The sequence below is a fragment of the Rosa chinensis genome, chromosome 5, assembly GCF_002994745.2.
Source record: "Rosa chinensis cultivar Old Blush chromosome 5, RchiOBHm-V2, whole genome shotgun sequence".
In the NCBI taxonomy this organism is placed as follows: Eukaryota; Viridiplantae; Streptophyta; class Magnoliopsida; order Rosales; family Rosaceae; genus Rosa; species Rosa chinensis.
This window is the reverse complement of record NC_037092.1, coordinates 22719474-22747308: the sequence shown is the minus strand read 5'-3', so window position 1 is coordinate 22747308 and position 27835 is coordinate 22719474. Positions and strand designations below refer to the sequence as shown.

Below are 27835 nucleotides of genomic sequence, written 5' to 3'. Positions count from 1 at the left end.
TTTTGTGTTTTATCCACTCAAGCGGATATTTATATTTTATTTTAATATTTTATTATCCCAAATTTTACCTTTTTTGTCTTCAAATTATGTACGGCGGTCGTATGTGTAAGTTTTCATCTCAACAATTCCTCTTTTGGTGAAATTTTCATTTATTAAGTAATTTTTGGATTTTTTTTCCTTTCTTACCAAGATCTTCTCTTTCTAAATAAGGATAAGAATAACGCCAAATTAATAGCTAATTCAAAAAAGTATGATTGTGATATAAAATTATAAATGAAGATAGATGTCGTGACTTCACAAAGAGTGTTCTCTTAAATAATTAATGGATAATGACTTACCAATACAGAGTATTTAGCTATTAAATGTCTCCTAACAAAAGTGAGAAGTCTCTTGTGTGATAAAATAAAACCTCATCCTATTACGTACGTTGAGTTTTTCTTCGTGCGGTCTTAGCTGACATCACAATTTTTCTAAATATCTTCAAGCAAAGTGATCCCTTTTGTAAATTAGTTGGAGCATATACAAGTCAAAGCATGCTTATTTATGATAAATCAAATAATTGCGTAAGATTTTTTATATTGAAACCTCCGTATTTACTCACTTGATCTCTTATAAAGCTTCAATATAATTTGTTGCATTATACTTTGCCATGCATCATAATTGTAATCAAGTACAAGTAGCTACTACATATAATGTGATAAAAAAAAAATTACACAATGTGATTGAGAATCCAAGTTTTCTATTAATCCAATACCAAATACATCTAATTTCTTATCCCTATAATGTTATAACATGTAAGCATGTAAGCAATGTTTAATAATTTGAGCCGGTCAGCTGTAACATGTTGGTAAATTATAATTTCAATATTGTAAAGGTCAGGGTTTGATTCTCACTATTACATATGTAAAGGTAGGGTGAGTTAAGGATTTTTTTTTCTTTTCAAAAAGAAAAAAGTTTGATAATTTGACCCAAAAAAAAAACAATGTTCAGTAACTCTGTATTATGTATTATAGGTCGACATTGTGATGACAAGACTCAAGAGCTCCTCATTCTTGTCCTTGTTATGAAAAGTGAAAACTTGTTGGAGGCAGGAATTACAAGGTTTTATGACTGCGTTATTAAGTGACATATTCAATTCTTGGTAGCCATTCTAATTAGTTTATACTCGGGAAAGAAAACGATAGGGTAATGATGATTGAGGTGGGTTGCCAAAGATGAACTCAATTTGAGAAGTACAATTTTAATTTTTCGGTGTGCAAGTTGCCAAATTGCGCACTACAATTAGTTGACCATTTTCCAACCAACAGAAGAAATTTCACAGTGCAGCTGAAACATATATTGGTCCATTTTTCGAAGCTGACTTTTGAGCATGTAGGACAAAAAGAGGGAAGCCATGAAAGAGGGAGGCCATGATTTCAGCTAGCTATGTCAGCGTCGTGACCCAAATCCGCAAGAACATCTGCAACAAAGTTCGTCTCACGTAAATTGTAAAAACTCAGCTCGGTTAGAGATTTTTTGTCATTTAATTTATAAATAAATACAATTCATCAATAAGGTGTAAGTTTAAACGAGGAATATAGAAGTGTAATGCTAAATTCTCTTCAATTTAGATAATTTTTTTGTCAAAATGATCCTTGTAGGAATACTTTATATATAAACAATACGATTGGTAATTAGTAGCTTACACATCAGAATATGGAGGTTGTCTTTTTAATGCAAAAAGACGTCTTCTATTAAAGGAAGCTGTATATTCTATTATTTTGTGCATATATATAATAATTTTAAGGTGGGAAGTTTGATTTTGCCACCAAATGTTAATCAACCAATCTGTAACCATTCAACATATATCGTTCAAAATATCTAGTATTATATAAGAGTATAACTTATTTTTTTAATTATATAACTCGATGCGTATGGTAACTTCATGATCCAAATTTCTTTTAATTTCTAGATTTGTTTAGCTATCCAACTACTGTTCACATGGTTTAGAGTTCAGGGTTTTAAGAAATTTGCCAAAAATTGGTGATCATCACATATTGTATATGACCCACCAATTCAATGATGGATAACACATAATTATTAGGATTAGCTGAATTTGTAAACTACTACATTTTCATGCATAGATGTTGTGGCTTGGATTGATGTTGTACCGCTATCAATTCGCCTTATGCAGAAGGTCACTAATTTATGTCCTCCCACTATATCTAGTTGTTGTTTATCCCAAATGTCTCCATCATATATATTCACAATCTTCATGATCAAATTGGCCACTAAAGAAATAGCAGCCACATTTGCTCCTTAAATAATTGCACACATATATTTCTTCTACGTTGTTATAGCTCCTACTAGGTACTGGAGTTTTACTGGACCACTATATGCATTGCTGTTTATATTTGGGACCTTAAAACAATATTACATGAGAGAATTCTAGCCTTGTTTTGATAATTCATTGATAGATAAGTTCAGTTTGATCAGAATCAATACGTGTAATTATTGGAGCCTGAAGGACGTACAGAAGGTAATGTAATTTCTAGAAAATGATTTCTTTAGCTCCATCTTTGATCTTGGCCGAATGAAAAGGAATTCGAAATCAGAACTCATGTATACGAGAAGGATCTCTAGATCAATAGGTAATTTCACAAAATATATGCACTTACAGTAGACGTTATATTATTATTATTTTCTTTTTTTCGTGGTTTGTTACAAGTTGATCGGGAATAAAGTTTGCTAATTAAGTTGGAAGATTATTTGGGGCTATATTTTCCGCTTTCGGTATGAGTAATGCTGGTCCAACATGCATTTGTTCTTTCTCGGCTATTTACTATTCTATATTGACACCAGATTTTAGCTGGAGGAGAGTCGAGCCTTATGTCGAGGACTGTGACCAGGTTAATTAGTCTGGAACTCTGCATATTTAAAGCGAAGCAAGTTATGGAAAAACAAATTGTAGGTGTTCTTAAGCGCGTTATGGGATACAGTTATCTGTTTGATCATCCTGAGTCGTTACCATCGTGTTTCAGAGTCACAGGTTGCAAAGGTGATGTGATCAATTAACCACCAGAGAATGACTCTTTAAAATATGTTAGAGGTTCTGTGCTTTCCTAAATACCTTATAGGGGAAATGATCATTTACCCGATTTTAGGCTAAAAATTGCCCACTTACTCCACCAACTGTTTTTTAACCCCATTTACCCAAAACACTCTAAGGGATTATTTCCCCTTTACCCAATTAATTCTTTTTTATTTTTTTTTTTGAGACTTTTTTGCCTTCTCCTTCTTTTTCACTTAGAGGGAGAAGTCATCCTCCACCTTGCCGACCTCCGGTGACCAGTGGCAGGGCGCCGGCGACCGGAATCCGGCGAACGGTGACCGGAATCAGACGACCGGTGACTGGAATCCAGCGACCAGTCCCTAATAATATCCAGTAACCATATTATTGCCCCCAGTAATCATATTATTGCCTCCCAAAAATCATATTATTGCCTTCCAGTTAAAGGTGGCAGACGACCGGTGACTGGAATCCAGCGACCAGTCCCTAATAATATCCAGTAACCATATTATTGCCCCCCAGTAATCATATTATTGCCCCCCAGTAATCATATTATTGCCTCCCAAAAATCATATTATTGCCTTCCAGTTAGAGGTGGCAAACGGGCCGGCCCGGCCCGGCCCATTTTAAGCGGGCCTAGTCGTGCTTCGTGCCGTGCTTGGGCCGGCCCATTTATTATTGTGCCGGGCTCGTGCCGGCCCATTTACTTAAACATTAAGCCCGGCCCGGCCCATGGCCCGAGCCCATATCTTACCGGGCCGTGCTCGTGCCGGGTCAATAACGGGCCGTGCTCGTGCCTACCCACTATAAAGCACAATTTTAGAATCTTAATTTGAACAAATAGAAATTAATTTTATTTAACTATTTAGAAAATTAAAATAAATTAAATTCTATAACGTTTTTCTTAATCTTAGCTTTTTAAGATTAGATTTCTAATAATTTTTTATATTTCACTATAAGAAAGAAAGAAGAAAAAAAAACTCAAAATATATTGTTTTGTGAGATTAATCTTTATTAATATAATGAAGATTTAGTATCTATTATTCTTTCCTTCATTCTATAGTTGTATTATTATGAGATTAGTCTTTATTAATAAATATTATAAAAAATACTTATGTCAAAACAAGGATATAATGTTTTGTTTCATTATTTTGACAATATAAAAGAAAGTAGTCATAAGATTTTAAATAAAAATGTCTCATATTCAAATCTCATCATTATAGTTTTTTAATTTTTTTTTTTTAAAAATGAAAATTTGTGTTTGTAACGGGCCGGCCCACAATATGTCGTGCTCGGGCCGTGCCGGGCCCATTACGGGCTCGGGCCGGGCCGGGCCAATGGGCCAATATTCTTAGGCCCAGCCCGACCAGTTATTCTAACGTGCTCGGGTCGTGCCGGGCCACTAACAGGCTTGGGCCGTGCCGGGCCGCCTTTAAGCGTGCCGGGCCCGTGCCATGCTCGTGCTTTGTGGCCCATTTGCCACCTCTACTTCCAATGAATTGTATGAACTCCCAAAACCAAAATAAATACACTACAGGCACAATTGATCAATTTATAATCAAATTATTGGCTCTCAATAATCATATTATTGCCTCCCAATAATCATATTATTGCCCCCCAATACAAAGTCCAATGTCTCTACTGCCTCCAATAGACCACCAAAAATGCACCTTTTTGTAGGATTCACAGATAATTTGACTTTAATACACAGAAAACAACATGTAACTTATCAAAACATCACACTATAGTGATCCCTGTCCCTCGTATCAAAGTCTACTGGGGGCCAATAATGTGTCTACTGCCCCCCAGTAGACCATCAAATAAACCCCACAGTTACATTGCAATGTCAGATTACTTACATTGTTGAACAGATAGTAGATCATTGGCCTCCAATCTAATAGACATTCAAAAAAAAAAAATGCTATTCCTTGCCAAAAAAAAGAACTGAACAACAATACTTAAAAAAAAAAAAAAAAAAACGCAGCAACCGGAGTAATCCATGTCACTCCTCCGGCAACACCAGCAGCGCCGTCGCTCGGCCCAGACGAACGAGGACCTACAGCGCCTGGGATATGCAAAGAGAGGTGCAATGTCTCTGCGGCCGAGCACAAGAACCGAGGTGAGGAAGAATTCTTACAAGTCAGGGGTGGACGCCGACGTTCCTATCCGACCCGAATTCCCACATCGGGACCAGCGCCTCCAGGAGCTTCCAGCACGAGCAGCAGCGACTGGGACGATGGGCTTTGACGGTGGGCTCGAGATCGGCGAAGATTACGCCTGGGACATGCTTGCCGGCACCGATCTCGGAGAAGATGGTGCTGAAGGCGTCGTGGCTCGGCATCTGGCCGTCCGGCTAGGGGGGAAGGGGGAGAGAGAGAGAGAGAGAGAGAGAGAGAGAGAGAGAGAGAGAGAGAGAGAGAGAGAGAGAGAGAGAGAGAGAGAGAGAAATCGGTGAGGGGGAAGAGAGAGAGAGATTAAAATGAGGGTAATTATGTCAGTAGAAGTTAGATTGGGTAAATGGGGTCAAAAAACTCTTAATGGAGCAAGTGGGTAATTTTTAGGTTAAAATTGGGTAAGTGATCACGGCCCCTAACTTATACTCAAATTATTAATGGTGATAAGATGATTAAGATGAAAGGAAGGAAGGAAGGGAAAAAATAACATCAATCCTAAACAGAAAAGTAGTCAATTAATTATCTAGCTAAATGACATCACTTGCACCGTCATAAATAGATGGTAAGATTATATTAAATACACTCTTAGGTTATTAATAAAAATGTTAATTATTAATATCAAGAATTGAGATCCGCTTATAAGTGTTGGCTCATTTGCCGTCGGTGCATAGAATAATTTCAATTGATGGATCACAATTCCAGCATTTATGAAGAAAGTGTTCAAAATGTGTTTGTAACAAGTTTGTTCCTTGTCCTTGTCTCCTGGATGAAGTTTCTCAAATGGGCAACAACCAGTTCTAACAAAAACTACGGAAGACCAATCTTCAAAACCATTAATCAATTTCAAAATATGTCCAGTAGCCAAAAACAATCGTTTTACGAAAGCCAAGTAATATTGAACTGCAGAATCGCAGGGAGCACAAACTTGCTATTCAGATAACATAAATTCAGAAAACAGTATACAATGGTCTAAATTTTGGAATATTAATGAGACATTACTGTGGTTAACCTAGAGAAAGCCCACACAGGGATTAATGGAAAACAAATTCGAATATTACCCATCAAACTCGTAGACTAGACTACTGTCTTAAAGATCTGCTCTTCCAGGATATCTAGGGAATGGAATAACATCTCTGATATTGTCAAGGCCTGTGGCAAACAAAAGCATCCGTTCAAACCCTAAACCAAAACCAGCATGTTTGACAGTTCCAAAGCGGCGCAAGTCAAGATACCACTCGTACGGCTCAATAGGCAGACCCATCTCTGCAATCCTGCAATACATAATAGATGCCAAGAAAAGTTGGGCATAAGAAACTACAATGAAAGATATGTCATAATTCTTCTTAAGGAGAATGTTAAAGAAAACTTCGACTGAAAAACAAAAAGACTAAAAGGAAGCAGTATGTGCATCAATTTAAAGCAGCACAGTTCTCATACCTGCTATGAATCACATCATAGCGTTCTTCCCTTTGGCTACCCCCAATCAACTCTCCCACCTGAAATATAAGCAAAAAATATGAATGTCAATACAGCAAAAGATGCACAACACATTAGTGTATAAAAAAACCATGCAAAAAGAACTCAATGACAGAATCCTTGATAGGGTAATGCCCACCTTTGGTACAAGGACATCCATAGCAGCCACTGTTTTGTTATCATCATTGAGTCTCATGTAGAAAGCTTTGATCCCTTTTGGGTAATTGTACACAATAACAGGCTTCTGAAATTTCACCTCTGTTAAGAATCTGGAGCAAGACAATGAATCAGTAAACTCCCTATAATCAGCAGCCATAATACGACTGATCGAGCAGAACAATGATGCAGGAGTACCTTTCATGTTCAGATGCCAAGTCAATCCCCCACTCTACATGATTCTCAAACTTCTTGCCATTTTTCACAGCATCAATTAGCAGCTCCACAGCTTCTGTATATGTAATCCGTTCAAACGGTGTGGATGCAACCATCTTTAGACGGTCTATGCAAGTTTTATCAAATTGCCGAGAAATAAACTCCATATCGTCAGAGCAGTTGTCAAGTAACCACTGACACAAGAATTTCACATACGCCTCTGCACAGTTCATGTCATCCTACATCAGAAGACTAAGTGTAAGACTTCCGGATACACAATAAGATTAAAAATTGAAAAATTACATAGACAACAAAAAGTTGAGGAATGAGCTGCTCCTATGCTCCCAGAGAAAATAAACCAAATGGCATCTCCAAGTAATTTGAAATGAAGGTTTGCATTGATTTCCAGGCATATCACCACTAAAAACAACAATTTTGGAAAGAGTAGCTGTGTACTATACAAGAACAGGATTCAAGAAACAAATACAAATGATAAATGATTACTGGAAGGAAGATAATGCATCTCCTTTATAAGGAGGCGGTTAAACTATAAATCACAGCAAAATCAAACTGAAGGAAAATATAAAAAAAATGTTTGTCCTACATGAAAGTTAGCATTAAATTCCTGATTAATCACCACTATCAACAATCACCTAGGGATATAAGGGACTTGGCAATACTTGGAAGGCTCTTGAGGCAAAAATATAACGGACATGAAGAAATGATAAGCAGGACAGATCTGTTGTTAGGGATTTTAATGTCAAGTATCTTATTAAGTGAAGACTATGCTAGATTTAAGGTTCACAATGTGAACTTAACATACCTTGAGCTCTGCAAACGCTAATTCAGGCTCCACCATCCAGAATTCTGCCAAATGCCGTGAAGTGTGTGAATTCTCAGCACGAAAAGTAGGCCCAAATGTATACACACTACTAAGAGCACATGCATAAGACTCCACTTGGAGTTGGCCAGAAACGGTCAAAAAAGCTTGACGGGCAAAGAAATCTTGTGTATAGTCAATCTTCCCATCCTTTTTGGGGATTCCTGGCTGAAGCTTTGATCTCTCCTCCAGCTTCAATGCATTCTCCTTCGCCCTTTTAAGTTCAGCGACTGCAGCACCAATCTCCTCCTTACTTGCTTTAGCAGATTTCAGCTGTGAAACAGCATCTCCTTTTTCCTTGATGATTAGCTTGGCAGCTTCTAGGTCTGCTTCAGATGGGGCAGGGTTCTTAATCAGCTCCCTCTCCAACCTTTCACCTTCGCTAATCAATGTTGTGACTTGGAACATTTCACCAGCACCCTCACAATCACTGGTAGTGATAATTGGAGTGTGCACATAAAGGAAGCCATGCTTTTGGAAAAATGTATGAGTTGCATATGCCAGGGCATTTCTGATGCGAGCAACTGCAGAGATGGTGTTAGTTCTGGAACGGAGATGAACAACGTCCCTCAAAAACTCAAGGGTGAGCTTGGTCTTGGGCAACGGATATTTAGCAGGGTCAACTGGACCTAAATGGACCACCTTCTCAACTCTAAGCTCCACCTTCTGCTTGGCCCCAGCTGGGGGCAGCTTAAGCACGCCATCCACAACCACACATGTACCGGTTGGCACAAGCTGCCCAAGGTCACCCTTGTCTGCTTCCACAATCACCTGTAAGTTGCCAGGGCATGATCCATCATTAAGTTCCAGAAAAGCAAATGCATCCTTGTCTGCCTTCCTGCCCGTCTTCACCCAACCACCAATCCGGACATGCTGCCCGGCAAACCCAGACCCCCCATCAGTTCGTGATATTATGGATCTGATGGGAACTCTGTCAGAAAATTCTGCTTTCAGAGCGGAGACAGATTCGTTTAAAGTTGCTTCAGCCAGTTGGGAACCTAACTGTGCCGAATCGGTAGCCATTAGAATTGTTGTCACTTGTAACCCAATGTAAATACTAACAACTCAGAGTTAAGCTAAAACAGATTGGCTGGTAGCTGAATGTGTGACCTGAATTAGTAAACACAAAGGACAACTTTAGGATTTCATCTTTAAAAGAAAAGTATATGTGTATATTCCAATGCAGGGACAACAAACTAGAACTGACAGTAAAAATGAGGTGTGAAGATGAAAAGCACAGTGAAATTCATAAGGAACACCAGCCAGGCTTCCATGGATGAAGCATCACACATGACCAACCAAACTAGCTGGCATTATCGGAACGATACTCTCCAGTAAAGATAAACCGACGAAAACAAAAGTAGCACACACAACTAGAAACATGAACAAAATCAACGTAGGGTTTTACTCTGCACAAGCAAGGGTAATCCAAAGCATCCAAAATTTCAAGAATTGACTAAAGCTATAAGTAAAACCAAGTAACATATAAAAATCTATGTGAAATACACAACAAAAACCTGCACGGGTTCCATGGATGAAGCATTTACCAAAACTAGCAAACATTAACATATAGGTTCGTAAAGATTGCAAGCAGAACAAAAACCAAAGATGGTTACTTTTCAATCCAAAGATGGAGATGATAGCGAACCCATATTTCTTATCTAGCTAGCATCAGCATCACATAAACAATCAGATTTATCATACAATTTGTTAGCAAACCAAAGAGAAATAGACCACTATAAATAATCTAGATTTCAGAGTGCTAAAACCAAATCTGCTTACCCAGAAGAGCTGGATTTGAGTACCCGATTCGATTTGGGCTTCCTCTCTTTCTTCTTGTTCAAATTTAGGGTTTGAAGTTGGTGTGCGGCGGCACTAAGAATAAGAAGAAGAAGAAGAAGAGGATTAGGAAGTGATGGATTCTCTTTCACTGGATTCTGCCCTATTGACAATTTGGGTTCTTTTGGAATATTTGTGACGTGTGGTTTCTCCAAATATTGGTTTATTATTTATATGACGTGGCAGCTCGAGGTTGGCTCAAGAAGATATTGACACCGTAAACCCTAGTAGACGATAGAAAGCCTCGACCTCCAAACAAGTTGGGGCGTCTTGTTATAAAATAGGGTAATTTGCTCGCTATAGAAAGTAAAAGGAGAATAGATGCAAGAAAGTGGTGTGTCCTCTTTGACCATTTCACGATTCACTAACCCTGTATAGGGTTGGAGTTACTTGATTACCACTCATATTTTAACTTGGTGGTCACTGCAAGTTACTTGGTGATCAATCATAAATTAAGCAAACAATTTGGTGATTACTTACAAGCTTACTTGATATTAGATCATGAAGATGCTAGTTAGTGAATATTACAAATTAACCTCCAAATAATTATATGGACAACCATATAATGCCACATAATTGTAGTATTTACATAATTATGTGATTAAGATCGATAGGTTTTTTATTTTTATTTAGGGAGAATTCCACAAATGGTCACTTAACTATGACTCATTTGTCATTTTGGTCACTCAACTATTACTCTGTCAATTACTTTAGTCACCTAAGGGGCATTTTATCTCACTTTAATCACTTTTCCAAATTATTCTAATACAGATTTCTCAATTTTTCACAATTGGTTGGACGAAAATATCATTAATATTGTGACAAATAATTTTTTTGTTTTAATAAAAAAAATTAACAAAGTAACTAAAGTGACTAACAGAGTTAAAGTTGAGTAACCAAAGTGTCAAACAATTTGTGATATTCTCCCTTTTATTTGTTATTACTAACACTCATTACTTCCCTAATTTAGTGTCTTTTCTTCAAAATTTATTTAAAATAAAACCAAATTGTGTGACCAATAAAGATATGGAGTAACCATTAAAAAAAAAAAAATACGGAGTAAAACTGTTGCAACAGTTTCCCCTCTCCACAAGAATTCTTTTATCGAGAATCAAGAATGTCACGATGCTCCTCCAAGCTACTTGTCTGTATAAGGAATTTTACTCCTCATGTGAGCTTGAAAGGTTTAATAATAGAGAAACTATAGAAGGGGAAGATGCTAGCAAATTGGTTGCTTCATGAGTTTTTGCGTTAAAATTCAATTTATGTGCGAAAGATGCATATATCATGGAATGTTACATCTGCTGTTGGAAATGGAAACAAGATAACAGTTTCGTTGAGTCGATAGAAGGTAAAAGAAGGATTTTATTATATGAACAAGCATGTTAAAAACCTATCGACTCTTAGATACAATGTTATCCTCAAAGAGATTGAAGAAGATTCAAAACTGATTTCCTCTCGGGCATGCTAGGAATGGCTCCCTTCACTTGAACACAAAGAGAAGCGGCCGCAGCTGACAAAAGTGAAAAGTAGGCGCATAAATCTTTTGCTAAAGAAATCCTTTATAGAGAATATTATAAAGAAAATTTTATAAGGTGCAGCCACCCTCACCTGCAAATCTCAGGCATTCCTTTATGGACTTGCCCTCCACAAAAGCAACAGCAAAAGAGGCAGTAAATGTATCACCGGCTCCAGTAGTATCAAGTACTTTCGCAGCAGATATGACAGGTTGTTTAATTGGTTCATCACCTTCTACAAATAGAGCAGACCCTTTGTCCCCAAGTTTTACTAGGACTTGCTTAACACCCTGAAAGTAGACATAATGAGTATCGACTAGCTAGAATCACAGCTCCTCAACTGCAAGGGTTATTCCTTTTCTGGTACTTAAGACATGAATTATGATAGTCATAATATCACATTTTCACGACAAACTTGGTTCAGTGCTTTAGCAGGGAAGAGTTGCCGAGTTACCAGAGTTGAAAAAAAAAAATCTGTAAGTTCTAAACACTTTCCTAACTGTCCAGATTGATAAAAGAAAAGCAGAGAAGTGTCATTGAAAGTTCACTGATCAGAACCCCCACAGTTAATACCATTACATGGGTCAACTTAAAACTTGTATTGGTGGACCATCCAAAAACAAAAGCAACCCTTAGAGATTGATGACCCCATTTGGCTGAAATCAGACCCTAATCATCTAAATCAATGCCATCTAGCCGTCATAAAGATGGTGATAAAGGAACTGTTAAAGAATTTCATAAACAGCGAAGATTCTAATATTTGCATGATATTGTGCCTCTCTGTCATAGATCTACATAGCATGAATAAAACTGTACATATACTTACAAGTAAACAGCTAACCAATATATTTTAAAAGAAGTATGGTTTTAATAAATCATCAGAGAATGAAAATTCTTCAATTCATAGAAAACGCCAAAGAAGCCCAAGTTACAAAGACTGCTTTAATTTAGCAAAACTCACCATTTTATGGCATTTGACAACGGCATTACTAATCTGTTCAAAGCTTTCAGTCGGCATTCCTGTCAAACGACCAAGTTCACTTTCGTTTGGGCTAAAAATATCAACATAGTTCAATAGCTCCTGGGAGATTGGTGTATCCATTCCTCCGGCATCCAAAATGACTGGTACACCTGCACTCTTGGCAGCCTAAAGATAAAATGATATGTCAGACTGGATAAACTGTATGTAAGAGATAGGCAATGAATATTAAGACACTTTATGTTTATGGTTACTGTTGATGCATAAAAGCAAACTGACTGTCTAAAGTATATTGCATAAGCAGCAACTGGCCTAAATCAGGAAAACAAGGAACAGTTAGATCACCAAGGGTATTGATGTGACACCAGCAAACCCATCCAACTATAAACTTATAAAGTCAAAACTTTACCTAATGGGAGGAAGCAGGTAGGCAGAGTTTTGGCTTATTTCTCTTATTTCATTCATGCAAGAATTCAGGTCACACATAATGAAGATGATGGTTATCTTAGGCATCACCAGTTGCAACCTTTACTAAAAACCGTACAATACAGAAACTAGCACAAAGACATGGTACCCCAAAATTTTTCTAGGAAACAATCTGGAATGCAGGAAACATCAAAGTGATTTATCTAGAGTGTGTTCAAGGAACTAAACTGCTGAAAAGCAAACAAATCCATTAGGTTGCATTTACAATATGCAAATTTAAAAGATTTCGATTTAAATTGAAAACTCTGTATCTAACTCATTTAAAGGGTCAATTTGACATTTCTCAAGTATTCAAAATCCAAATGCATTACTTCTTGAAAATTTTCAATCCTTAAAACCAACAAAGAACTCCCATCCATGCACAGATTAGCCATGTTTTCACATTTTGCAGTCATAAGCTAAAGGAATTCTCTGGAAAGCATATGGAACATAACAATTGAAGAGACACAAACCGGTCACCCAATGATGCAAGTCTAACCCATACACTAATCTTTTAATGTTTAACTGTCAAAAGAATATATGGGCTATAGATATGCCCCGCATACAGAACTGATGTACAAAGCATGCCAAGAATTTTGGTAGTCTTCAGAGTCCAAAGTTCAACTACTGGTTAAGCAGTACATCAGGTTACTACATAGATAATGTAGAGACAAATGAGGAAAAAATAAATATCAATATACTTATGAGCCGAATAGGATACAGAGGAACAGTAATGTAAGAGAAAAATATATACAACAGACTATTACTTTTTTATCATAGGTGTAATATGTAGATTTTCTTTGCAGCTATTCTTTGGGGTCAATGGAAATCTGATTCCAAAGCATCTACTGATATTCCCCTTTTTTTCATCTTCAGATTCAACTACAAAACAATAAAGCTATCATTGTAAATCATATTCAACTATGTGCTGTTTAAAGGAAATAGACCTTAATTCACGACTAAAATATATTTGCACCAGTCATCAGTTAATCCTCTGGAGAAATCGCAATTGTCCTATACATTCTAAGAAGCAATTATTAACTCATTGGATTAACCACTATTGGGTTTCAATATCAGAAAACAACTTGATAGAAATTTGGTGAGATTTTTTGCACATATGCTACAAGTAGAAATTTTAAGTGCATAGTCTCTCCAAAAGACCGAAATTCATTTATTCTATTCACCTTGTTGGTCTGAAAAAGCTATTCTGAACTATTCATTGTATATAGAGACAAACAATAAATTGGTTGATTTGACTAATGCCATTCAGAAGATAAACAGAAATTCCTCTTATTCTGAGAAGAATATAAAGTTACATAGATTGCCAAAGAACAAGTATTCTGTTGAGCTAGTACTGTTTCATCTGTGTTAGGTCTCTTTTCTGTTAGCAGAACATGGCATCCCCATACAAATTCATAACTCATAAACATATTAATATCAACTCCCACATTTTGACTTTCAATATCTCCACCACATTAGCACATTCTCAACACCGAATGACAATGGACATCAAACCAGGTAGAAATCCAATAACCCTCTTTCTTTCACCTAGCCAGATTTCACAAGCTAAAAGCTTTCTAATACCCTAAAACATAATCGCACACGACAATTACATGATCTCACAAACTCTACAAAACCACCAAGCATGACCAGAGTAAACATACTTCAAGTTCAAACACCTCAGGGAATAAAAATGATCTTGCAAGTAACACACAAAAGGCACAGTAAGATCATATACTCCCAATCTAACACAACACAACAATATCGTATAAAAACCGAAAGCGTATCATTCAATCACAAAGCTCTGACCTTTGCAACCTGAATGTTGACCACTTCTGGAATCTCCCTCTGCAGCAAAACAATCCCAGCACTCCTCACAACCCTCAAATCCTCATCACTCAGCCTCTCAGGCCAACACCTCATGTTGGCGCCACCCACAATGATAATGGAGTTCTGCCCATCACTCTGCAACATCACCACAGCATGCCCAGTGGGTGCAGCAGCCACACTAGTCAGGTGATCCAGGTGGACCCCACGACCCCTGAGGGCCTCAGTGACCAGTTTGCCATGGGCATCCTGACCCACCTGGCCCACAAAGTAGGTTGGGTAAGCCAGCTTGCCACCACAGGCAGCCTGGTTGGCACCTTTGCCCCCAGCCAGGGTCTGACCTGTTTTGGCTGAGATGGTCTCACCCTCCTTGGGGAGTCTCTCAATCTCAACATAGATGTCTGCATTGGCTGAGCCCACCACCACGAGGGGTGGGGTTGTGGGGGTGATTGGGGTCAGTGGGGTTTGGGATTTTGATGAGTCTAGGGAGAAGCAGGGAAGTGGGTGTCTTGTGGTTTTGAATTGGAGATTTGGGTTGGTGTGGATTGGTGTGTGTGAGGAATTTGGGAGACGGGTTTGGATTTTGGAGTCCCATTGTTGGGAGGGTGAAAACGCTATTGCTCTCATTGAAGTTATTGATTCAACTCTGTTCTCTGTCTCAACGCGAAAAGCAGTCGGCTTTGCGGAAAATGGACTTTTTCCTTTCCTGTGCTGCTAAATATTATGTTGGAGTAAAATTTATCTTCAAATTAGCTAAATATTTTTGTTTTTACAGGTTCATCGCTTGACCCTACAATTTATTTTTACTTTTCATTTTGGCTTTCATTAATTTCATATCTCAAATACTTGCATATACATAGCTGGAACAAAGAGATATTTTGTTGCTTATAGAGGACGAGGATCAATATGTACGAAGTACTTTACCCTCAATACTCACCGGCTCTCACAAATTATATATTTTAGCCAATCATCTCCAAATGAGAATCAGACTTCTCCCGAAAAATCTTCAAATCATACTCTATTATGCAACATCCTTGATTTCGTGGGGAGCGATATTGTTTAAGGGCACGCAAGGTGGAAAAAAAAAAAAATCTAGTAGAAGAGGACTTGGCATGAAAGCAGATTCAAAATGATAGGATCATTATATTGCATGAGTTGGGAATATAACATAAAGGGAGACACTTGTAATGGGTTCACATTGCCTTGTTAACAATGCACTCAAGCAGAGAGCTGTGGACGCAGCTTTAATATCTAGAGTATATGCAGGGGCAACAGCCTTGAGAAAATAATTAAGACTAGCAAACTAGTGCAGAGCTTCGAGCTGCAAAACCAACAAAAGTGTTATAGAACAGATATATACATGGTACAATAGTTCCATTCCATTTTAATTTTCACAAAACCGAATACTGCGAACACCGAATATCTCCAAAAAGAAGATGCAATGAGCAAAATTAGCTCTTCAGATGAGCAGTTCTGTGCTGAGTTCCAGTAGACACGTACGAAGCTTTGTATATTTCTTGAATAAAAAGAAACAAAATGATGAAGAAGAGGAGAGTCCCAGCCAGTTATTTATACATCTGGTAGATTACCAGATCCACTATCTTACTAACACGTGTCACATGAAGAAAAAACTCTACAATTAATTGTAGCTAAACCAACAGAAAATGATTAAAGGATTCTAAGCATAACACAATCCTAACGCACCAGAGCATTACATATTTAACACTAAACTAAACCAAAAGTTTGATCAATTATCGCCCATGTTCATGTGACATTAACATCGGAATTTGCATACTGGCATACCCGCTGGTCGTACCACTAGAAACACCTTCACCTTTAGTATCCGCAACATTAGTCTTCGAATTGGATGACCCTAACAGGTACTCAGTCCCCTCAGAGCAGGAACTACCACATTTCCATGGATGTTTTGCCTCAATTCTCATCCCCTCCAACTCCATAGCTACTTCTTTCATCAAAGGCCTTTCCTCTCCTTTTATCCTCAAACATCTTTTCGCCAGATTCGCCACTTGCCGTATTGTCTCCATATTCCTCTCATTCAGAATTTCAGCATCAAGAATTTGATTCAAGCATTCTTTTTCCATTGAAGAAATAAACAAACTTGCTAGGTTTCTCTCTTCCTCGGGCCTAGCAAAAGAAACTGCCACTTTCGTCGTTAGTAGCTCCGCTAGCACAACACCAAAGCTATATACATCACTCTTTTCAGTCAGTTGGTTTGAATGGCAGTATTCAGGGTCCAAGTATCCAAGTGTCCCTTGCACTAGTGTTGCTACTTGAGTTTGATCTATAGGAATGAAACGTGAAGCTCCAAAGTCTGACACTTTGGCCGTGTAATTGTCATCCAATAATATATTCGTTGATTTCACGTCTCGATGTATGATTGGAGTGGAAGTAGAGGAGTGCAAGTATGCAAGTGCCCCTGCCGTTTCTGATGCTATCTTCAGTCGTAATTCCCATGAAAGCACAGATCTTTGTCTTTTCTTGAATACATGCTCAGAAAGAGTTCCACCGGTGATGTACTCGTATACTAGTAAAGGCACTTCGGTCTCGAAACAACAACCTAATAATTTTACCACGTTTCTATGGTTGATTTGAGAAAGAATAGTCACCTCATTGACAAATTGATCACTTTGAGTTGGGGCACCCAGTTTTGACTTTTTGATGGCTACAACTCTTTTATCAGGCAATATTCCTTTGTAAACTGTTCCGTAGCCTCCTTCACCAAGAATTTCACCTGCATTATAATTGTTCGTTGCCTTCTTAAGCTCTTCAGCCGTAAAGATTTTTGTTGTCTCCACTCCTCCTCCATGAGTAGCTAGGCGCCGTTGCTGTAATGTTAAGCCGCCATTTTCTTTAAAGTACTTGTCTTTGAGTTTGATGAGCCTTCTTTTGTTCATTTTCCAATATATCCATGACATTGAAACAACTAAAACCAAGAATCCTACAATGAGACCTGAAAATATAGATATGCATGATTAAAAACTCCCAACCAAAAATAATTTCTAAGGTAGATTATTACATATGGCTTACTGAATTAAGTGTCCCTACCTAATCAATATACGTGTATATATGTATAAGTACTCACCCAATGAAATTTTCAGGGAAGTGTTCTTTGCTTTGGGATATTCAACGCAAGTTATTGGATCTTTGTTTTTGTACCCTCCGTTACATTGACAAGAATAATTTCCTGGAGGTGAGTTTATGCACTTCCCATTCTGGCAGGGGTTAGTTGAAGCCTGGCACTCATCGATATCTAAAAATTAAAAATTAAAGAAAAAAATGATATCATGAAAAGGTTATATAATGTGACAGATCAATGAGGTAAATCTCATACTGAGCTTTCACTAAGGTGTGCATAGTTACCTTGGCAACCAAGGTACGGATTTCCATGGTAACCTGGCAAGCAGTGGCAAAGGTAACCAACCGTACCATTTGTGATGGTACTTCGGTCGACACAGGTGGTATTTTCTTTGCATGCATAAGTACTGTGGTTCTTCTTTGCTACTTCACATGGCTCGCCCCCAATCGCCCAGTTAATAAGTACTGGAAGTTGCTGCCTTGTGGTATTCAATTGTTGGAAACTTCTCTCCGGGGAGAATGTGAAATTGCCTTCGTCCACAATGAATGCGTAGCTGCACAGGTACTTTAAGCTCCACGAATCTGTTCGGTTATCAGCATCAAGTGCATCCAAGGACACAGTGATATTTTGGAGTCCACTAAGGATGGAAGTTTGGGCACACCCAAAGCCGTCACAAGACTCGTGCAACTCTTTGCCAAGCTCATTTACACACAAGGTCACAGTGAACCCGGCTGCTTGGAAGTCACTTCCTTCATCTGGGTCTGGGAACTGAAGTAGACCTTCATAAATTGCTGCATTATTACAGCCAACGAGAAAGAACTTGTTTTTTGCAGAGATGGTATAAGAAGGCGGCAGCTCCAGCGTACTTGTGCTGTTGGCTATCTTTACACCCTTGTTGTCATAACAATCTAGGGCTACGGCCTGCATGACTTGCAGCTCACCCTCAGAAATGGAAAAGTTAGCTATGGCCATGGGAAAAGTATAGGTACTGTTTGCAAAGTTTGTTGACGTGGGTGTGGTGGGTCCATTACAAGTGATGTTGAATTCTGGACGCAGGTAGCAGCCATCGCCTATCCCAAATGGATATGGGATTGTTATATCACCGCACTTTTCTGCACAACCATGTAGGGCTTGATCAGCTGCTGCTCTTGTTGTTACAGCTGCCAATAATATCACCAAAGAGAGTTTCATCATTTGCATCCGCCAGTGTAAAAAGGCCATGGCACTAGTACTTTATACTAGTATTCCTTCTAGCCAGTAATGGTAACAGATCGAATAATAGTTTACAAATTGTATTGCTTGATAAAGTTATAGAATACCAGTAGTCCTTTTATAGGAGAAGGAAGACTGGTATCCGTGCTGTGGCTAGCTCTTGTTGAACAATGGGTTAACTACGTGATCCAACGACGAAGATGAAGTCGATTGTCCCCATTACTTCCGGGAAGTAAAGCTTCCCACTTGGCATGAAAAGATTGACATCCAATTTTGTTTGTAATTGACTTGCATGTCTAGCTTCTTGGAAATACTCGATCTAATGGTCAAATTACTGCGATCAAATATTGTCCAACTTAAGATTAGTTCACATGGAAGATACCAAGCAAGACCGCCATGAGTGAGTACGTAGCAGCATTTTATTTGGCCAATGTATGTATGAGTCCGTATAATCAGCGTCAGCTAGCGTTGCTCAATTGCTTGTAGTGCAAGAAGTTAGACCTATCAGCGTCAGTAAGAAAAATTAAGAACAATTAACCAAAAGCATCTAGGACTAGGCAAATGAGATTGTGTATTCCTTTCGTACGTATGTGGAGAGTGGCAACTGGGAAGGGTTTTCGACTTTCCAATTATTCTTTTTGTATTTTCTCTGAGAAAAATTTAAAAGAAAATACTCATGTGCACACATATTGATGCAGAGCGGATGGCAGCCCAATTTGAGGAACAGTTAGATCGTGCTAAAGGAGGAAAACGAAAAGTGACTAGTAGACAGGAAACAGCAGCTCGGTGTCTGATTGAGACGTACCTTACCTTTCCGGAAAGGGAATCGCGCCAGAAACAAGACTCATTGCTTAGCTATGAGCTGTTGTATTTTTCAGGCTTTCGGGATCGTTTAGGGCCTCAAAACTGCATTTTTCTATTTGACCCGTTTTTGGTTTTCCTAGTTATTTTTGGGTTGTTTTCGTTTTTATCCATGGGCCTTAGGGTTTCGTTGTTAGTCACCCTAGGGTACTTTTCTCTTACTTGCGGCTGCAGAATGGATCTTTCAACTTTTAATCAATAAAATAGAGATTTTCTCTTTTATCTCTGGTGGACTCCAGAATCATTTTGTTAGGTTTATTGCTGGTAAACCTAGTTATCAATCCGACTGCGTCACATATCCATACAAATTAGAAATCTACTTAATTACGATGAAATGATTTGTCATGACAATGTTTATTAATTGTTATTTAAAGTTCAAAACCACCGATTTTAAAATGTGAAATTATGATTTTTTTTTTTTATAAATATTGAGTGGTAGAATTGTAAGACAACCGGCCATCACCCTCTGTGGAAAAGCATATGCATATATTTGTACGTGAGTAAAACAACTACGCACTTATCACAATGGTCCCAAATTTTTGTAATTGTCTCCAAATTCAGCAATGTGATTATTTTGCTTTGAAGTTTGGCAAACAGATGTAGTACATTATTAGCTTCACATGATTTTTGTAAGGGCCCAAATAAGATTTTCTCCTGTGATTTTCCCTTCATATTGTTTATTACTTTATTGGTTTCTTCTGCGGCCCTTGATCATGACAAACGAAACAAGTTGTCTTAGCACAAATTCTTTTTAGGAAGTTTGTAATGAATTATTCAAAGAAAATTCTTTTTAGTTGTCCACTGGTCCTTTCTTTGACCAAATTAGAATGAAGGACATACATGCATGGCTACCAGGTTTTGATTTTGAGTTTTTGACAGAATGAGTCCTTTGAAAATCGCATTGAGTAATTCTTCTAGAGGACGGTTACATACTACATACACTTCAAATCATCACATGTATATGACTGGGCACACTGACGTACGCCAACCAACTAATTGCTAATCTCTCTTAAAATACAACTAGTCTAATGCACTAATTAATGTAAGCTATTTCCAACGTACGACCACTCAGTACTACTAAAAGTCTAAAACTCTGATCAATCCCCGTCATCGCAGGGCATTAACATTTGCATTTGCATGCTGTCACACCCAGTAAGATCAAATGCTCCCAATCTAACACAACACGACGATATCATATAAAACCGAAAGTGTATCATTCAATTACCTGATCGACCTTTCCAACCTGAATGTTGACCACTTCTGGAATCTCCCTCTGAAGCAAAACAATCCCAGCACTCTTGACAACCCTCAAATCCTCATCACTCAGGCTCTCCGGCCAACACTTCATGTTGGCACCACCCACAATGATAATGGAGTTCTGCCCATCACCCTGCAACATCACCACAGCAGGCCCAGTGGGTGCGCGCAGCAGCCACACTAGTCAGGTGATCCAGGTGGACCCCACCACCCCTGAGGGCCTCAATGACCAGTTTGCCATGGGCATCCTCACCCACCTGGCCCACAAAGTAGGTTGGGTAAGCCGGCTTGCCACCACAGGCAGCCTGGTTGGCTCCTTTTCCCCCAGCCAGGGTCTGACCGGTTTTGGCTGAGATGGTCTCGCCCTCCTTGGGGTGTCTCTCAATCTCAACATGGATGTCTGCATTGGCTGAGCCCACCACCACAAGCGGTCGGGTTGTGCCGTTGTGGTGGTGATTGGGGTCAGTGGGTTTTGGGATTTTGGTGAGTCTAGGGAGAAGCAGGGAAGTGGCGGGTGTCTTGTGGGGTTGAATTGGGGATTTGGTTGGTGTTGATGGGTGTGTTTGAGTGTTTTGGGAGATGGGTTTGGAATTTGGAGTCCCATTTTTGGGATGGTGAATATGCTATTGCTCTCATTGAAGTCATTGATTCCACTCTGTTCTCTACTTCTCTTTCTTAACGAGAAAATAAGGAGTTTGGCTTTGTGGAAAATGACTGTTTGCTAGTGCTGCTAAACAAGGAATGTGTTCGGGTAAATAGGGTATCCGGAACCGGTTTAAGAAGTCGGGTTAAGATCAGTCACTTTTTTGTTTTTACAGGTTATAGTTTGAGCCTAGAATTTTTTGTGAAAGCTAGTGAGCATTGAGCATTGAGGGGGGTAAAGTACTTCAGCTAGGACTTCTAGCAATGTGGGAAGAACTGGAGACGTAGTGGTTTACACATCGACCCTCGTCCTCCACAGTATCTAACTACTTGTACATTTAAGCAACAAGAAAGTAAGCTTGGCAATCTCTTCGTATTTGAGACTTAAATTAATGAAAGACAAAATGGAAAGTAAAATAAGGGAAAATAGTCCGTACGGTACCTGAACTTTTCCGCGTTATAAATTTTGATACCTGAACTTCGAAAAATATCACTTTGGTACCTGAGGTTTTTTGCCCAACCGAAGATTAGTATATATGGTCGTTACCTCCGTTACGGAGCAATTCAAAATTCAAACGGGGGAGGGTACTTTGGTCCTTTCGTCTGTGTGAGTTTAACCTAAGTCGTTTTCCCCTTCTTTTTCACTCGATCAGTTTCTACCCCGTTGTCTGTTATATCTCGAAGGGAAAGTTAAAACTCTCTCTCTCCGAATCTCGGAACTGTCGCTCTCTGTTTCACTTTTGTACAGAGATTCGAATGTCTGAAGCGAAACAGAGAAAGCCAAGAAGTGTAAGATGGTGGGTAGATGCTGGAGATACTTTCGACTTGATGGGGATCCACCGAAGTACTCAAGTAAAAAAAATGGTCCCCCCCCCCTCGAAAAAGTTATTCCATTTTACTCGAATCTGGTGGAATCCTATGTATTGTTTATGGCTTTATATGGTATTGTCTGGGCTTGGGGTGTTTGATGTGTTTTGTTTTTTGGGGTTTTTGTCTGGGTCTGCAATTTAAAATTTAGGGTTTTGTCGCTTTGATGTCGGGGATGAAGTGGTTGGGGAGGTTAAATGAAAGAGGAAGTAAAAATGGTGACCGATTTGAGGCTGGTTGGTGAGGGTTCTTAAATCCTAGCAATAGTCGATTCTGGACATAAATGAAGATGATTGGGTTTGGTGATTGTTTGGTGACTCTCATAACTGTTAAATGAATGAGGGTGTTGGAAATTCATAAACTTTTTTTTTTGTGTGTGCATTGTGTGTAACAGTTTGAACAAGATGAATTGACCATGTTAGATAGGTAGGTTAAGTGAAAAAATCTTAGTAAAATAACATGTTGAATTTACCTTTGCAGATCCCAATCTGTTCACTATGAGGATTCATCATGGGGGGAGATTTTATAGTGAGAGGGGAGTGAATAGGGTTTATAGAGGGGGCCAATTGTGCTATGTTAATGGAGTAGACCCGGACACAATGTCCATGACAGGGATACACTATTGGGCCTATGATTTGGGGTACCAAATGCCCCTAATTCAATTCTGGTTTAGAATTCCTGGAAGTGAGGAGGGGGATGGGTATCTGTCATTATGTACTGATCAAGAGGCTGTGGAGATGTGTCACTATGTATGTCCAAGGTTGAATTATATAGACTTGTACATAGTGTGCACAAGTGAAAGGAGGATTTAGGGGTTGAAAAGCTTGACCAGTTTGAAGAAAATCTCAACCATGCTATGTTTATTGGCCGGTGGATTGAAGATGTGGAGGAAGGGCCCAATGTTACATCTGATGAGGAGGAGGAAGAAGGGTCTTTGGGGGCAGAGGAAATGTGTTATGCTGAAGAGCCTAGTTTTGTGGACTTGGATGAGTTAAGTGATGAGCCCAATGGTGAAACAATAGCTGCAAATGGAAATGGAAATGGGCCTGATGTGGATGGACATTTGCCTCAAGAACAGGATGCATAAGTGCCTGAGCAAAATGAGGATGGACATAGAGTTCCAGAAGATAGAGGACATGAGCCTACTGTTGATGATGTTGAGGCATCCATGACTCAGGCAGAAGTGGAAAGAGCAAACAAAAGAAGAAAGGAGAAAGGCAAAGATGTGGTTCAAGAAGAAGACAATCCACCTGCAAAGAAGAATAAGGGCAGAAAAAGGCCTGAGGTGCAAAGGAGATATTCTACAAGGTCTGGAGGTGAGAGTTCAAGAGGCCACTTGGTTCCTGATGTGGATGTCTCCTCTGAAAGCACAACAGACTCAGAGGACCCAGATTTTGATGGCATAGTGGATTCAGATTATGAACTGGACAGTAAAGATGATGATTTGCAGTTTCAGCAGAATGTAAATGGTGACAGAAGCAGAGTAAATGAGTTTAAAGAGATGGGGTTCGAGGGGGATATATCTGAAGATGGTGGGAATGAGTCTGAAGGGTTAGATAGTATGCATGGATCCTCAGGTGAGGATGATGACGACAGATGGAAGTTCCCTGTAAAGTGTAGGAAAAGATACAGTTCATGGAGGGAGTTCAAGTATAAGGAGGACATGAAGAGACCTACTTTTGAATTGGGGATGGAGTTTCCAAACTCCAAGGTGTTTAAGAGTGCAATTAGGAAGCATGCAGTTCAAACAAGGAAGGAGATTAGGTTTCCAACAAACACAAGACACAAGGTAAGTTTCAATCTTGTTTATATAGTATGAGTTTGAAGTGTTGAAAAGTTATTCCAATTAAACTGACTCTATTGTGTCCACTGTACTTTGACACAGGTTTTGGCAAGGTGCAAGACATCTCCTGGTTGCCCTTGGAAGATCTATGCCTCTACTATTGACTTGGATAATCCCACCATTTTCATTAGGACTCTGAGGCAAGAGCACAAGTGTGCTTCTTTTGGAAAAAAGGTGTTCCATATGCATGCACCTTTTATTGCTGAAGAATACATGGATTTTTTCATGAGTGATCCTAATTGGTCTAGGGAAGGGATGCAGAATGCTATCAACAAGGATTTTGAAATGGAGGTGGATTATCAGATGTGTTATAGAGCAAGAGTGAAGGCACTTAAGCTTGCACAAGGGAGCCATGCAGATCAATATGACTTGTTAGAGAGCTATGCTCATGAGCTTAAGAAGAGGAAACTAGGAACTTCTGTTTGGATTCACACTTAACTTGATGGAGAGCTTGCAAGGTTCAAAAGGATCTACATATGCATCGAGGCATTGAAGAAGGGTTGGAAGGAGGGTGGCAGACCCTACATAGGGTTAGATGGGTGTCATTTGAAATCAGTACATAAGGGGCAGTTGCTTTCAGCTGTGAGGATTGATGGGAATAATGGGATTTATCCCATTGCATGGGCAATTGTGGAAGTAGAAACAAGGGAGACCTGGACATGGTTTTTGGAATTTTTGAAGATTGATTTAGATATACATCACAGCACTCATTACACATTCATGAGTGACAAGCAAAAGGGCCTTGAGCAGGCTATAAAGGAGTTATTTTCAGATGCTGCACACAGGCATTGTGTCAGACATCTCCACAATAACTTCAAGTCAGATGGATATCAAGGTTTGCAATCTCTCTCTCATTACTTTGCTGACCTGTTTTATATGCTACTAGGTTTGTAATAGTTTGTTTGTATTGTGTCCGTAGGATTGGAACTGAAGGATAAACTATGGGCTATTGCTAGAAGCTGCACAATGAATCAATTCAAGGATGCTTTGGAGGACATGAAGAATAGCTCAACTACTGGTTGGCAATGGTGCATGGACAGACCTGCACAACATTGGTCAAAGTCACACTTTGATCCTAAATTCAAGTGTGATGTTTTGTTAAACAACTACAGTGAAAGTTTCAACAAAAGCATCCTACCAGCTAGGAAGAAGCCCATACTTGGTTGTTTGGAAGACATAAGAGCTACCACAATGACACAGGATGGCTAATAGAAGACAATCTGGCCCTAATTGGAGGTGTAATGTTGGCCCAAGAATTGAGAAGGAATTGAAGAAAAATGCTAAGCTTAGCCATGAATACAGAGTTATCAGTTCAAGTAATAACATTTTTGAGATTCAAGGTAGAGGTGTAACATGTGCCAGTGGTGTGGTGGCTGGACATTCAGTTTCATTGGAAGCAAGGACCTACACTTGCAAGAGATGGAACATCTCTAGGGTACCATGTGGGCATGCAGTAGCTGCAATTCACTCCAAAGGGTTAAGGCCTAGATTTTGTGCATGATTACTTCACCAAGAATACATACATGAAGGCTTATGACCCAGTAATGTTCCCAATATCTGGAGTGGCTGAGTGGGACAAGATACATAGGCCAATTACACCTCCTTTTTATAGGAGGCAACTTGGGAGACCCAAAATGTCAAGGAACAAAGAACAAGGTCATTCATCCTTCCTCTGCACAAATTTTGGTTATCTGTTATGTTTCAACTGTTTTGGTCATTATTTGTTGTGAAATTATGACATATATCTGAATTTGTTATACCTACTGCAACTGGTTTAAAAGGAGAAGTGCCCCCCCCCCCTCCCCAGATGTAGCAGAAAAGCTGCCAAGAGTCTATTACTCACAGGTCAGTTGTGGAATATGTAAGAAGAAGGACCACAATAGGAGGACATGCAAACAGAGTAACCAAGTATGGTTATCAATTTCATTTCATTTTTGTAGGTTCACACTTGATGTGATTGGAAAATTTAAATTCACTGTTGGGTCCATTATGTGTTGTTGGAATGCAGCAAGGTGAGAATGTGGTGCAGCAGCAGGCAAATGAGGGAGAGCAGCAGCAAGATCCTCAGGAAGCTGAACCTGTCCAGCAACAGCACAATGAAACTCAGGATGTAAAGCCACAAGTTTCTCAGAATGTGGAAGAGTCCCGACCAACTTATGTGCCTTCCCAGCAATCACAGACTACTACAGCTTCAGGAAGCTCCTCCAGACCTGGTTTCACAAACAGAAGGTTCAAAGTCCTTGCTCATAGAAAACCTAGACCAACAACAGCCCCTCCATCACAAGAAAATGATTCTCACTAGGGTTTTAGTGTCCAATTTACTTTTTGTATTTTGTTGGGTTTGCTGGACAATGCAGAATGCTAAAGTATAGCTCTGTTGGGTTTGCTGCACAATGGTTTTTTTGGATTTGCTAGACAATGCAGATTGTTAGCCTATGGTTTTGTTGGGTTTAATAACTCAAACAGATGTAATTGGTATGTTGCATTTGACTCTAGCTCTATCAAAATGCATTCTCTGTTTCAGGTTATATGCATTTCAGATAGTCATTTGTGGTAGGATGAAATTAGCCATCACATGTACTTATGCTCTGTCGGGCCCAATGTTCTAAAAAACGGCCTAGGCGGCAAGGAACCGCTCCGATTTTGGCCTACGCGTTTCCCTTAGGCACTGGGCTACTAGGCGGGCTAGGCGGGGACTAGGCGGGCTACGCTGGGACTAGGCGGGGACTAGGCGGGCTAGGCGGTCATAAACCCTAATTTATTCTATATTTTGACTATTTTTATATTTATAATTAATTTTAGACTTTAAATATTATCATTTATATTATTATATGTCATTAAAATAATTTAAAAATTAAAAAAAAAAAACCGCCTAGTCCCCACCTAGGCCTCTAGGCGCTAGTCCCTGGGTCACCGCCCGACTAGCGCCTAGCTTTTTTTAGAACCTTGGTCGGGCCAAAAACATTAGGTACTAAACTGATATATAGTTTCAATAGCCCACCTTTTTCTTCAACTTTGGCGCCACATTCTAATTATATGGTTGACTAATTTGGAGGTAAAAGTCACTAGAGTCCAAAAAAACAGCAGGAGGGAAAGTATGACTGGAAATTTTGGCGGGAGTGAGTGAAGGGACGAAACTACCCTTGTAAATTTGCCAGGTGGCAAGCTCCGTAACGGAGGTAATGACCATATATACCAATCTTCGGTTAGGCAAAGAACCTCAGGTACCAAAGTGATATTTTTTGAAGTTCAGGTACCAAAATTTATAAGGCGGAAAAGTTCAGGTACCGTATGAACCATTTTCCCAGTAAAATAATTGTTTTTAGCTGATCATCTCCAAATGATAATCAGACCCCTTTCGAAACAAATCTTTAAATCATACTCTATTATGCAACATCCTTATCCTCGAATTCATGGGGATCGATATTTTGTGTAATTGCAGGCTAAGGTGGAAAAATTTTATGTAGAGGAAGCAGCT

General features: G+C 39.1%; 4 protein-coding genes across 4 annotated transcripts; all 4 read right to left on the bottom strand.

Moving 5' to 3' along the window:
* Positions 1-6097: 6097 nt before the first annotated feature.
* LOC112165280 (asparagine--tRNA ligase, cytoplasmic 1) lies at positions 6098-10008 on the bottom strand. The gene is made up of 6 exons (XM_024301764.2): positions 9734-10008; positions 7895-9061; positions 7054-7310; positions 6839-6968; positions 6661-6719; positions 6098-6494 (listed from the first exon to the last, which is right to left on the bottom strand). The coding sequence occupies exons 2-6, from the start codon at positions 8972-8974 to the stop codon at positions 6311-6313; spliced, it is 1710 nt and encodes a 569-aa protein (XP_024157532.1). The 5' UTR covers positions 8975-9061; positions 9734-10008; the 3' UTR covers positions 6098-6310.
* Positions 10009-11041: 1033 nt separating this feature from the next.
* LOC112167668 (ribokinase) lies at positions 11042-15285 on the bottom strand. Its single transcript, XM_024304715.2, has 4 exons — positions 14561-15285; positions 12269-12454; positions 11402-11597; positions 11042-11303 (listed from the first exon to the last, which is right to left on the bottom strand). The coding sequence occupies exons 1-4, from the start codon at positions 15203-15205 to the stop codon at positions 11212-11214; spliced, it is 1119 nt and encodes a 372-aa protein (XP_024160483.1). The 5' UTR covers positions 15206-15285; the 3' UTR covers positions 11042-11211.
* Positions 15286-16286: 1001 nt separating this feature from the next.
* LOC112202366 (wall-associated receptor kinase 5) lies at positions 16287-18499 on the bottom strand. The gene is made up of 3 exons (XM_024343351.2): positions 17960-18499; positions 17682-17849; positions 16287-17549 (listed from the first exon to the last, which is right to left on the bottom strand). Exon 3 carries the CDS (start codon positions 17512-17514, stop codon positions 16330-16332), a length of 1185 nt encoding a protein of 394 aa, XP_024199119.2. The 5' UTR covers positions 17515-17549; positions 17682-17849; positions 17960-18499; the 3' UTR covers positions 16287-16329.
* On the bottom strand, positions 17925-18896 carry LOC121049170 (wall-associated receptor kinase 1-like). Its single transcript, XM_040505769.1, has one exon. It carries the CDS (start codon positions 18894-18896, stop codon positions 17925-17927), a length of 972 nt encoding a protein of 323 aa, XP_040361703.1.
* Between the last annotated feature and the right edge of the window lie 8939 nt (positions 18897-27835).

Bases quoted from the DNA above. Each gene is read 5' to 3' on its own strand.
- LOC121049170 (XM_040505769.1), bottom strand. From the start codon at position 18,896: ATGGCCTTTTTACACTGGCGGATGCAAATGATGAAACTCTCTTTGGTG.
- LOC112165280 (XM_024301764.2), bottom strand. From the start codon at position 8,974: ATGGCTACCGATTCGGCACAGTTAGGTTCCCAACTGGCTGAAGCAACT. The intron at 6,969-7,053 runs GTACTCCTGCAT...GTCTTGCTCCAG, and splicing joins TTGGCATCTGAACATGAAAG to ATTCTTAACAGAGGTGAAAT. The intron at 6,495-6,660 runs GTATGAGAACTG...TATGTATTGCAG, and splicing joins TATGATGTGATTCATAGCAG to GATTGCAGAGATGGGTCTGC.
- LOC112167668 (XM_024304715.2), bottom strand. From the start codon at position 15,205: ATGAGAGCAATAGCGTTTTCACCCTCCCAACAATGGGACTCCAAAATC. The intron at 12,455-14,560 runs GTCAGAGCTTTG...TTTTATCTTTAG, and splicing joins TCAACATTCAGGTTGCAAAG to GCTGCCAAGAGTGCAGGTGT. The intron at 11,598-12,268 runs GTGAGTTTTGCT...GTCTACTTTCAG, and splicing joins TTGTCAAATGCCATAAAATG to GGTGTTAAGCAAGTCCTAGT.
- LOC112202366 (XM_024343351.2), bottom strand. From the start codon at position 17,514: ATGTCATGGATATATTGGAAAATGAACAAAAGAAGGCTCATCAAACTC.